The sequence below is a fragment of the Sinohyriopsis cumingii genome, unplaced genomic scaffold (genome assembly GCF_028554795.1).
Source record: "Sinohyriopsis cumingii isolate HCF-2022 unplaced genomic scaffold, ASM2855479v2 utg001752l, whole genome shotgun sequence".
Taxonomy (NCBI): domain Eukaryota; kingdom Metazoa; phylum Mollusca; class Bivalvia; order Unionida; family Unionidae; genus Sinohyriopsis; species Sinohyriopsis cumingii.
In genome coordinates this window covers 284286-298763 of record NW_028316044.1, presented here as the reverse complement: position 1 = coordinate 298763, position 14478 = coordinate 284286, and the positions used below count along the sequence as shown (strand labels likewise).

General features: G+C 39.2%; 1 protein-coding gene across 3 annotated transcripts in view; it reads left to right on the top strand.

The window, feature by feature from the left end:
- Positions 1–7344: 7344 nt before the first annotated feature.
- The window catches only part of LOC149771585 (ATP-dependent RNA helicase TDRD9-like), a 158119-nt gene continuing 150985 nt past the window's right edge, over positions 7345–14478 (top strand). The window contains exon 1 of one of the 3 annotated variants that reach the window (XM_089948314.1): positions 7345–7617. In XM_089948314.1, coding sequence (XP_089804440.1) covers positions 7442–7617 — 176 coding nt within the window. In that variant the 5' untranslated portion in view covers positions 7345–7441. The remainder of the gene's footprint in view (positions 7618–14478) is intronic. The other 2 variants (XM_089948313.1, XM_089948312.1) reach the window with 2 other exon arrangements.

The window sequence follows — 14478 nt, the reverse complement described above, 5'->3', positions numbered from 1 at the left end:
CATAGCAAGGACAAGGCAGAAAAAGACGACGAAGAAAAAACCTTTTTACCAGACTTCACACGTCTAAAGCTAGAAAGACAAAGAAAAGAAAAACCGTTCAAGACTTGGACGTTTTCGATTATTGAGAAAGAGAAAAAAAATGATGCACCGAGAGTCTTGCGCTTGTTCCAAGTCGGAACTGGATCTGTTTGCCATGCCACCCACCATGATGACCATGCAAGAATCCCAGTGGGTGGAATTTCACCCCGTCTCCTCTTTGACCGATTCCGCTCCCATCGAGTTTGATATCAAAGGTCAACCCGAAGATTACATCGATCTGAATAGCAGTTACCTGTATTTGAAAGTCAAAGTAATAAAAACGGAAAATACCAATCTAGGAGGCGATGCTAGAGTACCTCCTGTCAACAATTTCATGCATTCCTTGTTCAGCGAAGTGGACTTGTACTTGAATAACAAACTGGTCAGCAGCAGCATGGATACTTACCCGTATCGTGCCTACCTGGAAAATCTCTTGACGTACGGAAAAGAAGCCAAGAATACTCATATAGATGCTTGCGTGGCATAGAAACCTAATACAGCGGGTGATAACACGTTTAACGATACAGCCCTCACAGCAGATGACGATCCTCACAATGTGGGGTTTAACACACGTAGTAATAAAATTATGCAAGGACGTAGTTTAGAACTGATGGATCGTTTGCATTTGGACATGTGGTTACAAGAAAAGTATTTACTGAACGGGGTGGATATTCCCCTGAGACTGAATCGTAGCAGTACCGCTTTCCATTTGTTGGCCCATGCTAACGAGTACAAAACCATCATCCAAGAAGCCAGGCTCTACGTGCGACGCGTGGAAGTGTTACCCAAAGTGGGAAACGATATCAGTCAAACGTTGAGCAGAACGACCGCCAAGTATCCGATACGACGCGTGGAAGTAAAAACGTTCACCATTCCTGCTGGACAGCAATCCATGATCGAAGATCATCTGTTCCAAGGTCAGTTACCCAAGCGTTTGATCCTTGGTATCGTCAAGAATTCAGCCTTCAACAGAGTCCACAACGAAAATCCTTTCCTGTTTCATCATTACAACGTAGCCAAGATCGAAGTCAGTCGCGATGGCAAGACACTATGTACCCGACCGTTTGAGCCTAAGTTTGGTGACAGGAATTACTTGAGGTCGTACTTGTCCCTGTACGAAGCCACCGGACAGTTAGGAACCAACACCAGTCACGGCATATCGTACGAGGATTATACAGGAGGCTACGGTTTGTGGGCGTTTGATTTCACTCCAGACCAAGGCAGCGACGAGGGACATTTCCACCCTATAAAATCCGGCCAGATTCGTGTGGAACTTCAGTTTACTAATCCTCTACCTGACACAGTGAACGTCCTCCTGTATGCAGAATTTGACATTACCCTAGAAATTAACAGTTTAAGAGAAGTCATTCTAGATTATTAGAAGCTATGTTATCCCTCTTTACCTAGTGGAGAAACTTTGGACATGGAATGTGAGGAGACCGTGGAAGAAGAATCCCAAGACAAAGACGAAGAAGTTATCATGATGAAGTCAAGATGGCCAGAACGAGAAGCCCATTTAGTCTCCTGTTTTGCTACATTCCTGGCAGATATAATGAAAGAATTGATCAAGGAAGAGTGCTATGGATGTCACAACGATCATCCCAGTCAAATTCAACACGACAAATGTCTGATGTTGAGTCAAGAAGAAAAATTAGACGAATATCTGGACAAAGCTTGGGGTCTCATCGAGATAGAATTCGTGTTGAACGAGTGGTATAAAGGCTTAGATAAACATTCTTCTCCTCCATTAACGTCTCTGGAGTGCCGTCGCATCGAATCTCTCTTGGACCAGAATAAGAAGTCGGAGCTAAACGCCTTTTACTTGTCAGACATTTTCAAGCAAAAAGTCAGGATCGAATTGATCATTTATCATTACCTGTGAAGAAGAAGAAAAACACACACATGGATACCTGGGAACTTTATTATCTTTTGAACCACAGTTCGTACACTGCTTCTTGGAATCCTGTCGTCTGTGCTAAAGATGAACTCCCTCATCGCACACCTCAAAATCATCAAGCTTATGTGATCAACACGGACGACAGTCATCTCCCAGGAACCCACTGGGTAGCCGTCTACTTTCCTCAAGAAGGATGTGTGGAATGTTTCGATTCCTATGGATTGCCTCCTTTGGAAGACGATATCATTGACTTTATGAGAAGAAATGCTCAAACCACCCGATTCAATAATGTGAAATTACAAGGCACAGATTCCTTGGTGTGTGGACAATATTGTGTGTATTTTCTGCATCATTGCAGCCTGGGCTATTCCTTAGAACATTTAATGACTCATTTTGATCCTCGTTCTTCTTCTAGAAACGATGTGAAAGTAGATAAATGGTTTCGTGACCATTATACTGGTCTTTTGTCTCAAGCTAGGAAACGTAGTGTCCATCAATGGCCTAATGACTTCCAACAGTGGAAATCACAATTTCATTCACCACGTTGCCAACCCTGTCCAAATGAATGTGTTACTTGACAAAAATGTTTGGTATTTGAAGAAAAAATGTTTGATGTTATATTGTTTGATTATTGTTAAAAATGTTATAGTTTTTTGTTAGTGTTAAGTGATTTTGAATAAAAAATGCTGTGCTTTGAAGAAAAAAATGCCTTTTTCTTTTGTTTGGCTATAGGAATCTTGATTCATGCTCTTTGACTTCTTACTATCCCTCTCATAACACTCATTGAACGTTGCGGATCGAAAACGGTACAGGGATGTTTTCCTTCACGACCGCGCTTTGACTTTAAAGCCGCGGGTAGCCTCCAGTCTAACCATCCATTGTCGACTCATCCTCCTACGAAGATGTGCTCCAGACTAGCTAAGCTAAACGAAGCCTACGTGAATTTGCATAGGGTCAGACACAGTCTAATACCGAAGCCAGAAGAGATAGAGAATGTGAGAATGTTAAAAGTCACTGAAGACCTGATAGAAGAGCTCTTCAGAGAAGAAATGAACAGGGAGAAAGAAGAATGGACAGAGAAGTACAGACTTCAGAAACAACAGAGAGAGCATCAACAGCAGCAGCAGCAACCTGAACCTGAGAGAGGCTTTGTCGATTGTCGTATCGACACCAAAGAGTTCTTCTTCTCTTTCCGAAGAAGCAGACATATCGTCAGAAAGTATATCGTCAGAGGACGTCGCATTCTTAGAATATAAAAGATAGCCATAGCAAACAAAAAACAGCCCTTTTCAGGGCTACCCATACCTCTAGAAAAGAAATAACAATCGATTGCCTATAAGAAGTTGAAAAATAGAAGTGCGTGTATAAGCACATGAATTATTTATCTTGCTTAGTTAAAAAAATGTGTGTGTGTGTGTGTGTGTGTGTGTTTGTGCCATTGTAAGCGCTCACATACGTTTGTGTGGATAGTAGGTGATGATAATGTTTTTTGTTGTTTGAAGTGTGGGGATAGTAAATTTGGGTTTGATTTGGCTGCTTTACGTATGTGGATAGTATATTATTTTTTGAAATGAAAATTTTTAAATTAGTAGTGGGTAGTATAAAAAAGTGAGTGAGTGTTTCTTTTAGGTCCGCGCGTTGTTTGGTCATGATCTAGGTAATATAACTTTTGTTTTAGGGGATGTTTTCCTTCACGTCCGCGCTTTTAGTATCAATTGAAAACTAATCGTCAGTTGGACTACCCATTGTCGACCTGTTAACAGCAAGACAATGAATACAAGGATTGTGAAACTTCTAGAACTCCAGATGCACCTGGAAGATGCCAGGCGTATAGTGAATGAGCTGGCTTCAGAGGCCATAGTCGAAGAGGGAAGGATAAAGAAGGAAGAGGAGGAGAGAAGACAGAGGGAAGAGGAGGAAAAGAAAATAGGAGAGAGGATGACTTACAATATACCAGAGACAGAGGATTGGGGTGCTGAAGCCAATCATCCTCCCTCTGCGCTCCCAGTCAAAAGAAGAGTGAAAGGAGATTGGAGTAGAAGATGTGTGTGTGGTACCAGGCCTGGAAGGTGCCATCATTAACCAGGTGCCCTGGAGTTCAAAACAAACAGCCCTTTTCAGGGCTACCCAAACCTTTAGAAAAGATATAGTAATCTATTTGCCAATGTGTGTATGTTGAATAGTGTGAATATAAACACTGACTCTTTTTTCCTAGTGTGAGTGTATGTGTTTATGTTTGTAAGCGCTCACGTACGTTTGTGTGGATAGTAGATTATTGGGTTTTGTAAGCGCTTAAGTTGGTCTGTGTGGATAGTAGATTTGGGTTTCATTTTAATGCTTTGCGTGTGTGGATAGTAGATTTGGGGTTTGTTTATTGCTGCTTCGCGTATGTGGATAGTAGATAATATGAGATGAGAAAAGTAGGGGATGTTTTCCTTCATGTCCGCGCGTTGTTTGGTCATGATCTAGGTAATATAAATTTTGTTTTAGGGGATGTTTTCCTTCACGTCCGCGCTTTTCGTATAAGAACCCACAGTATTCGTCGTTCAAACCATTCTACAAAGAATAAAAAAGAAGATGGCTTCAAACCAACTTGATAAAATGAAAAAATTGCAAGACGTCCTGGACAATTTGGGTATGATGGAACAAATGTTAGTTAACCTAAACGAGGATCACTATTCTTATAGTCCCCATCGAGTGAAGATGGAGATCAACAATTTAAGAAAAGTAAAGGAAATGATCAGTGATCTGATGAAAGAAATAAAGGAGGAGAAGGAGGATGAAGAGGAAAGGATAAGGATGAGAGTATGGAACGAAAAAATTGAAAAGGAAGAAGAAAATGAGAAGAGGAAGAAAGAATAGGAGGAGAAGCAGAAAGAAAAGAAAAAGAAGAAAAAGGAGGAAGAAAAGAAACAAAAGAATAGAAAAAGTGTAGGACAGAAAATAAGAAGCTGGTGGAGAAATAGAAGAAATTAGAAGAAGAAGAAGAAAACCAAAGGCCCTTTCCAGGGCCACTCCAATATCTCGAAAAGACCTTGACTTTCAATTGCCTCCCCCATTGTTTCTTTTATTTGTGTGTGTGTGTGTGTGTGTGTGTGTGTGTGTGTGTGTTCTATCCCTCTCCCCTGTTCCATTTCCATGGACCCATCAGGTCGGGACCTTATTAAAATAGGGTCCCGACCCTGTTCCATTTCCCCTTGACGCTATACAGGCCCACGATTTATTCCCATGTTAAATTTCCCTTGACGCTATACAGACCCAAAATATATTCCCATGTTAAATTCCCTTGACGCTATACAGGCCCACGATTTTTTCCCATGTTAAATTTACATAGACGCTATACAGGCCCAGGGGGTCCTGTAATGCTAATTCCCCTTGACGCCCTATCGCCCCACTTCACTACTAATACAAATGATTTCTGCTTCAAATGTTAGCACAGGAATGGGTCATTTCTCAACAGGATTATAAACGCCTGTACTCACCCGAGGTCGCAATTACCAGTTTCTAGAAATATTCTGACTTAATGGAATTCTCCACTCTAGAATATTATAAATTCTCAAGTCAAAATCTATTCCCAAAATTATGATAAAGAATATGATAAACGTTATGTAAGCTAGCTATTTTTATGGGGGAATTCCAAAATTATATACCCTAACCAGAATGAATATGTTTATTTCAACTGACAATGATCCTACTATTTAACCCACACTCATAGTGAAATATTAAATATGTATTGTTTCTTTATACAAAACGCTCCCCAACACACATAAAATCACGCACAAAACACAATATCAATGTCCCAAGTAAGGATTACAGTCCAAAATACGATTATACATAACCTATAATCGTGGAGATAAAGACAACAAACAAAACCAATTAAACATACATAAAACCACTAAGACATAATGGAAGTAAAATGGAAAGTACTACCAAAGATATATGCGGCATTCGGTACCCGACCTGGGAGGTGCGACAACATCTACTGCAGTGGTAGTAGAAACCCATGGGACTATTTCAGGGACACCCAGATCTATGGAGAAGAGATACTAATCCTTTTTACGTTTGTGTTTGTGCACATGTTTGTGTGTGTCTATGTTATTTACAGCTAAAACTTAAACCATTTAACGTATTCTATCTTATGTGTGTTTGTTGTGTGAGGGTTTAGAAGTGTGTCAACAAAAATAACCACTCCATTCTCGGGCACGTGATAGCATGTGTGTGTGAAAGCGTGTGTCTCTTCGTCCCTTATTTTTTTTTACATCCCACCCACTCTTATGTGATAGCAGAGTGGGGGTTGGGTGGGGTATGAAAATATAACGTGCTATTGTTAGGCTATACGTGGCGGCCAATAAATCTGGTAGAGGAAGAACTTGGGGAAAACCCCGGTAAGAATCACCGACACACAGGAAGCTGGGGCCCCGAGTGGCCGAGTGGTCTAAAGCGCTCTCCGCTAGGGATCACTGCCATATCACCTCTGTCTGCGTGGGTTCGAGTCTAGGATTCGGCCAGTGTGGGTATGTGAGAAAGCTTGCCAGTAGCTTCTCGTGGGTCGGTGGTTCTTCCCTGGGTTTTTCCGGTTTCTTCCTCCACCATTAATACTGGCTGCCATGCATAGCCTATCGTGTGCTGAAAAATGGCGTTAAACCCAACAACAACAACAACAACACAGGAAGCTATTGACCAACTTTCTCACATACCCATATTGGCCGAGCCTGACACTCGAACCCACGAGGACAAAGGTGAGAATATTGTGTACGTGTGTGTGTGTGTGTGTGTTTGTGCGCTCGCGCGTGTTTGTGCGTGTGTGCTCGCTCGCATGTATTTGAAAACTCCCCTACCCTTTTTATTCGATTGGAGGTTGGTGCTGGATAGTAATTAAAAAGTGGTTGCTGTAATGTAAAAGTGTATGTTGGATTGTAGATAGAAATGTTAACATCACCATTCCCGTTTGAGCCAATAAACACGTTACTCCATAAACACTTTGGATCCAATAATACCATCCCCATCTTAAACCAATGGGCCATTTCGACATAGGATTTTTCATATGACCCCCAAGTAAAATTTCGACGAATACCTGTTGACAATGGATATTCCCGTATGATCCCCGCACGCAACTGCTAAGGTACACTGTATAAATGGGTTTTCAGCCAAATGGTAATGTAACCTAAACCTATCAGAATTATTGCAAGTATTTATCGGACTGACAAACTGCAGAAGCGACCTTTCTTGATGTGTGTGGTGAATGTCACAAAACGTTCTTCAAAACAATCTGCATGACGGGAGCGAATATTATTACCTCCCTTTTGTTGGAGCTCTTTTATGTTGGAGGGATATTTGCTAAAAGAAAAGTTTGCAGGAGAAAAAGGAATTCTGATAGTTGTTTCGGTTATATAAGTTTTATATATATATATATATATATATATATATATATATATATATATATATATATATATATATATTAAAATAATGAGTCGACTGACTGGGGAAATAACAACTGGCCAAATAGATGAATGGTTTAAAATCGGGAAAAAGTCTGTTATTGTGAATACTATCCCCCGAAGCAAGACAAAAGGATTTTATATACACCCACGAACTCAGCAGCCGATCGTTCCCGAAAAAGAGTACGTGCCAGAGTACAAAAGGTTATGATAGTACAAACACAACATTTCAAGAATTGATTAAAATAATGATATAGTTGAGGTGATGGTCAGCAATTAGTAATACACAATGTAGTATAGGTGAGGGGGGTTCTGCTAGACTAGCGATGAAATGGCTACAAATTGAGTCCTACAATGTAAGAGTCAGACGTATCACGTTATTTATGTTTTTGGTGCTACGTCTTACTGCCTAAACGTCATACACAAAACAGAATGAATAACTAGTTATTACAAGTAAAGAAAAATATTTATAAATCAGCACCAGTATGTATATAACTGATAGAACAAATAAGTGTCCGCTCTTACCCTATACGTGGCATTTGTAACGTAATGCATATGTACATGTATTAGTCTAGTTCACAGTAAGGTTGTACGAGTTATTTCCCTTATTACTGTTGTAAGCGCTTGTCAAAAGAATATAAAAAGAGTGCAACATGTGCGAGATGAGAGTGAATAAAACGTGTTGAGCACAGCCCAGTCTTCTGTTTTGAATTTGTCATAGAAAGACGTTACATGGTGTCAGAAGGATGGCAACTTTGCCTACATCATCAATACCTTTTCCGCCGAAACTGGAGCTTCGGGGAAATTTGTCTGCAAACTGGAAAAAATTTAAAAGAGTCTGGGTGAACTATGAAGTAGCTACGGGGCTGGCAGAAAAAGTGCCAAAACTGAGAATAGCCATTCTCCTTACGTGTTTAGGGCCAGACGCCATAGAACTGTTTGATACCTTCACATTTGAGAATGATGGAGACAAAGATAAACCTGACAAAGTGCTTGACAGATTTGAAAAGTACTGTATAGGAGAAACAAACGAAACCTATGAATGGTACAATTTCAATTGTCGACAACAGGAAGCAGGTGAGAGCATTGATGCCTACGTAGCTGCGCTAAGGTCACTAGCACAAACGTGTAATTACGGTGATTTAGAGGACAGTCTGTTGCGAGACAGAATGGTAATTGGGATAAGAGACAACAGCACCAGGAGAAAACTGTTGCAAGACAAGAAGTTAACCTTAAGAACTTGCATAGATATCTCTCGAGCAAACGAAAAAATGCAAGAACAGATGAAAGCTATGAATCAGGAAGAAGTGTCGGCAGTAGCACAAAAGAAGAGTGAAAAGTCAAGAAAGCAAAGTCAGCTGCAAAGAGAGTGTGACTACTGTGGGAAAAAACATGAGGCAAAGAAAGAAGCTTGCCCGGCCGTAGGGAAAATATGTGCAAAGTGTGGGTTAAAGAACCATTTTACAGTAAAGTGCAAGCATAAAACTCCAAAATGGAAAGCACACAAAAAGAAATACAAGCAGAAAGAAGGGGTAAAAGTTATAGATGATAATTCAAGTCTTGATAGTGAAAGTGATGAATTTGTGTTGACAGTAGAAGAAGTTAATGGGATAGAAACATACCCAAAGAAATTGTTTGCCAAAATGACTTTAGGTGAGAGTCTGATAAATTTCCAATTAGACTGTGGCTCAACAGTTAATATAATCTCTGAAACAGATTATAAGACAATATACCATGATGACAAATTGAAGCACCTGCGAAAGAACAATGTGACACTTGTTATGTATAACAGCAGTGAAACAAGAGCCTTGGGTAAAAGAAAATTGCACATTACAAATCCAAAGAATAAGAAAGTTTACATCTTAGAGTTTGTAATTGTACAAGGGAAGGCAAGACCCCTAGTTGGAGCCCAAGCAGTACAGAAAATGAAACTAATTACTGTAAATAAACAACATATCATGGCAGTAGAGACAACACCAAACCTCATACAGGAATATGAAGACATATTCAATGGAGAAGGTCTCTTGGAAGGAGAACTCCACCTTGAACTGACAGAACAAGCCAAACCAGTAAAACTGCCAGTGAGGAAAATTCCATTAGCTGTTAAGCCGAAGTTGAGGGCAGAAATTCAATGACTGGTGAAACTTGGAATATTGACTAAGGAGAAAGAACCAACAGACTGGATTTCTAGCATGGTGGTGGTTATGAAGAACAACAAGAAAATACGGCTGTGCATTGACCCACAACCTTTAAATAAGGTCTTGAAAAGAAACCATTACCCAATTCCAACGATAGAAGATGTTCTGCCAGACCTGAGCAAGGCGAGAATTTTCACTGTTGTGGATGCAAAAAATGGGTTTTGGCATGTTAAGTTAGATGAGGAATCTAGCAAACTCACCACATTTGGAACGCCATGGGGACGATACAGATGGAGGAGAATGCCATTTGGTATAGCACCAGCGCCAGAAGAATTTCAGAGGAGAATTGATGAAGCTTTGGAAGGGATTCAAGGTGTGAAAGCAATTCATGATGATATTCTAGTTTGGGGAAGTGGTGAAGATGATGCTAAGGCCACAGAGGATCACGATAGAAAGCTTCGTAAACTTTTTGAGAGATGTCGCACAAAGAATGTTAAATTGAACAAAGATAAGATGAAATTGAGGCAGAAGGAAGTCACATTCATGAGACATGTGATCTCTGCAGAAGGGTTGAAAGTTGACAGTGCAAAGGTAGAGGCAATCAAAGAAATGCCTATACCGACCGATAAACAGGCAGTCCAGCGACTGTTAGGTATGGTGAACTATGTTCATAAGTTTGCTCCAAGGCTATCGGAAGTGACAGAGCCATTAAGACAGTTGATCAAGAAGGACGTCGAGTTTTATTGGGATCAAATTCATGATAAATGCCTTCATGAAATTAGAGAGATATTGACATCAGCACCAGTTCTAAGGTACTTTGACCATGAGAAGGACACTATTCTTCAATGTGATGCATCGGAAACAGGGCTAGGGTATTGTTTGCTGCAAGAGGGGCACCCAGTAGCCTATGCCTCACGTGCATTCACAGTGACTGAGGTAAATTATGCACAAATTGAGAAAGAGCTACTAGCAATAGTTTTTGGAATGGAAAGGTTTGAGAACTACGTCTACGGGAGACGAGTAGTCATAGAAAGTGACCACAAACCGCTTGAAATAATCTGCAAGAAAACTTTAGTTAGTGCACCAAAGCAACTGCAAAGAATGCTGTTAAAACTGCAGAAATTTGACTTCATGGTAGTCTACAAGCAAGGTACACAGATGTACATGGCTGATACATCGAGTTGTGCATATTTGCCCTGTAACAAGAAAGTATGCGATAGCGATAGAGTGTTTGAGGTTGATACCCGCTCATTCACAGAGAAAGCAATAGAAAGTGTGAGCATGGTTGAGTATCTACCAGTTTCTATGGAACGCATCACTGAGATTCAGAGAGAAACTGAAACAGATTTTCAGTTAAGACAGTTGAAAAAAGTCATTCAAAGAGGATGGCCAGAAGAAAAAAAAGTACTTCCACAAGAACTACAGTATTACTTTCCTTTCTGAGAGGAACTGACATTACAGAATTGCCTGATTTTAAAAAGTGACCGTGTAGTGAACCCTGCCACACTGAAAGGTTCGATAATGGAAAGGCTGCACTCCAGTCACATAGGAATACAGGGCTATCTGTGGAGAGCCAGAGAAGCTATATATTGGCCAAACATGAATCGCGAAATAGAAAACTACATTGCGAAGTGTGAAACATGGAATGCATATTCTTCTCAGCAGCAGAAAGAATCACTCATAAGTCACGATGTGCCTACCAGGCCATGGGAGAAGATAGGTGTAGACCTATGTGAATTTGACAGCAAAGCATATCTGGTCATAGTAGACTATTATTCAAATTTTGTTGAAGTTGATAGACTTTATAATAAGACTGCCAAAGAAGTCATCATGAAAGTGAAAGCTCACATGGCCAGGTATGGAATACCAGATGAACTTGTATCAGACAATGGACCACCATTCTCAGGAAAAGATTTTTCAAGTTCAAACACAAAACTAGCTCACCAGGATACCCTCAATCAAATGGAAGAGTGGAGAACACAGTGAAAACAGTGAAGAAATTAATGAGGAAATCAGTACAATCTAGATCAGATCCCTACCTCGCGCTACTGGATTTCCGGAATACACCAACGGAAGGATTGCAGTCATCACCAGCACAATGCATGTTCAATAGGTGTACAAGAACTTTACTGCCAATGTCAAAAAGACTCTTAATGCCAAGGACACAGTCACAGGAAAGTACCAGATCTAAGTTGTTGGTAAACAAAAGGAAACAAGAAAAATACTACAATAGGAGTGCAAAGGATTTGCAACCATTACACCCTGGAGATGTTGTTAGGGTTAAACCCAGTGACAAACATGGTACATGGCGAAAGGCATACGTAGAAGGAAAAGTTGACATTCGCTCTTACAAGATTCGGACAGAAGATGGTAGTGTGTATCGCAGGAACAGAAAGCATCTGCGAGCTACAAATGAAAAGTTCATAGACCCTGATATTCAGGATCTACACCCAACACCCACTGAATCGCAAACACCAGAACTTCTCATGCCGTCTGAAACATGCAAAACAGAAACAAAAATTCATGTACCACAAGAAATTGAAAAAACCAGTAGTGGTGCAAATATTACATCTCAGAACAAGTCTAGACCAAAGATGAGCGAACAACAACCATTGAATAATAATGGCAGATCTACAGACAACTATCAGACATCTAGAGGGAGAAGTGTTAAGAAACCTGTGTATTTGAAAGACTATATCACTTAAATATGAATGTATGTTAATTCCTAGAACATTGATGCAAAGTTGAAAATAAGAGTGGATAGAAAATTGAGTTAAGACAGAAAGAACTTTAAATAATTCATTTTAGTAAATCATTTGCAAGTGATACCTAGGAAAGCTGACCATTCCTATATTAAAGAAAAATTTCATTTTGATTCTGCATGCATAAAGCTGAGAATTCTAGTCAGATTTTATTGGTAGTAAATTTAGTACTCTTGAAAGAAAGTGCTCATAGCATAACAAAGGAATTGTATATTAACATTATGTGCCAGCAAGCAAGTTAATGGAGAAAATCTGTTTTAAGAAGGGAGATGTAACGTAATGCATATGTACATGTATTAGTCTAGTTCACAGTAAGGTTGTATGAATTATTTCCCTTATTACTGTTGTAAGCGCTTGTCAAAAGAATATAAAAAGAGTGCAACATGTGCGAGATGAGAGTGAATAAAACGTGTTGAGCACAGCCCAGTCTTCTGTCTTGAATTTGTCATAGAAAGACGTTACAGCCTTGTTAACACTGTAGAATCCGATGTTTACTATGTTACCCTATACTTGGTTTAACACTCATGGTTAGTGATAGTTGTGAAATCTAGTAGAACTGAACAAAGTATCATCTTGTGACATTGCAAGTGCTCGTATATCTTACCTGATTGATTAGTTTTAAAATGTGTCTTTTTCTTAATTTTAATGAAATCTTACATTGTAGTTAATCCCTAGTGGAAATAGTTCTCATTTTCAATATATATCCCATTCATGCTATATATAAGGTTTATTTAAGATAAGCAGCTTATGACATGTAATTTTGGGTATTAAAGACTGATGCTACCAGAATATATATACTTTGGTGGATTAATATTTAGAGAACTTCATGTATTGATGAAAAGATGTCAGATTTAAGCAAGCCAATAAATCATTTCATAATATGTTTTTCTTGAACATTTTGGAATTCCATTGGGTTACAGGTATACATGTAATGTGACTGTCAGTCACGGGACTGGTCTGACTGCATGAAGACCAGTTGTACACATAGCCCCATGTATATGAAAACATAATGCTCATTGCATCTTGCTTACTCATAATGAAACAATATGATTACAATGTAATATTATCTCGGTTCTGTGATTTATTGCACATAAAATTGCCCATTTTAACTCATATTATACATTTTACACAAAACAAATTGCCCCTGAATATTTGAATGATAGTCATTTAAGTTACTAATTTATAACTTTTAACTTATTACATACTATGCATTATAGTGGGACATACCATACCCACTCACCTGTTAAGTATACAGTATTTACATTACTAGTTGCCTTTAGTGAGGCCAGTACACTGGACTTTGTGTAATATTATGCACGATTTTCTTTGGACAAGTACAATTTTGACAAATTAGAGTTCATGTTAATTATTCATGGCCTTCCATTAGATTTAAAGTTGGAAGGTGAGTTGCCAAAGTAGGTGGGGTTTTGGGGGACCTCCCCCATCAGAGATATAGGTTTTTGTTAAAGTAGCCAGGTGTAAAGTAAAAGTAGCCAGGTAAATCACTGGGCTCCCAGCTAATAAGGAAAGCCCAGGTTATCCCTTTACCTCATGCAAGTGCCTTTGGATGCTTCTACTCCATTTGCATGCAAGCACCTTTTGATGCCTCTACTCCATTCTCATGCATGCGCCTTTTGACGCCAGCTGTAAACATCAGCCATTTTAAGTGGGTTTTTGTAGCGCCACCTTCAGGGAAAAACCCCTATTAGATACTACATTCATTTCAGAAATAATTTGGCATTAACGCAGTGATAAAATATTAATTAAAACAATGGTAACTGATTGGTGAAAATTAAAGATAAATGAGTACACACAAAAATTACAGACTAAAGTAAATAAAATAATCAAACATGTCAGTTATTTTCTTGGGACCAAATTTGTTGAAAAATTTGAAAAGAATTTGGATAGTAACACTGAGGTGTGAAAGCAAAATGGTCATAAACCCATTGATGGTCTGTTGTGCATCATGTGTTCACCTATTAGATTGTTATTGCTTCTCCTCCTAAATAACAATTTCCATTAAACTTTTCAGACACATTCATCCTAATGTCTACTTGGTCCTCAATGATAATGAGTTTGAACATCCAGTATGGATACCACAGTGTCCATTTTTAAAATCTTTTTATTGCTACATCTCCTGTACAGACATTACTATAAACAAGGGG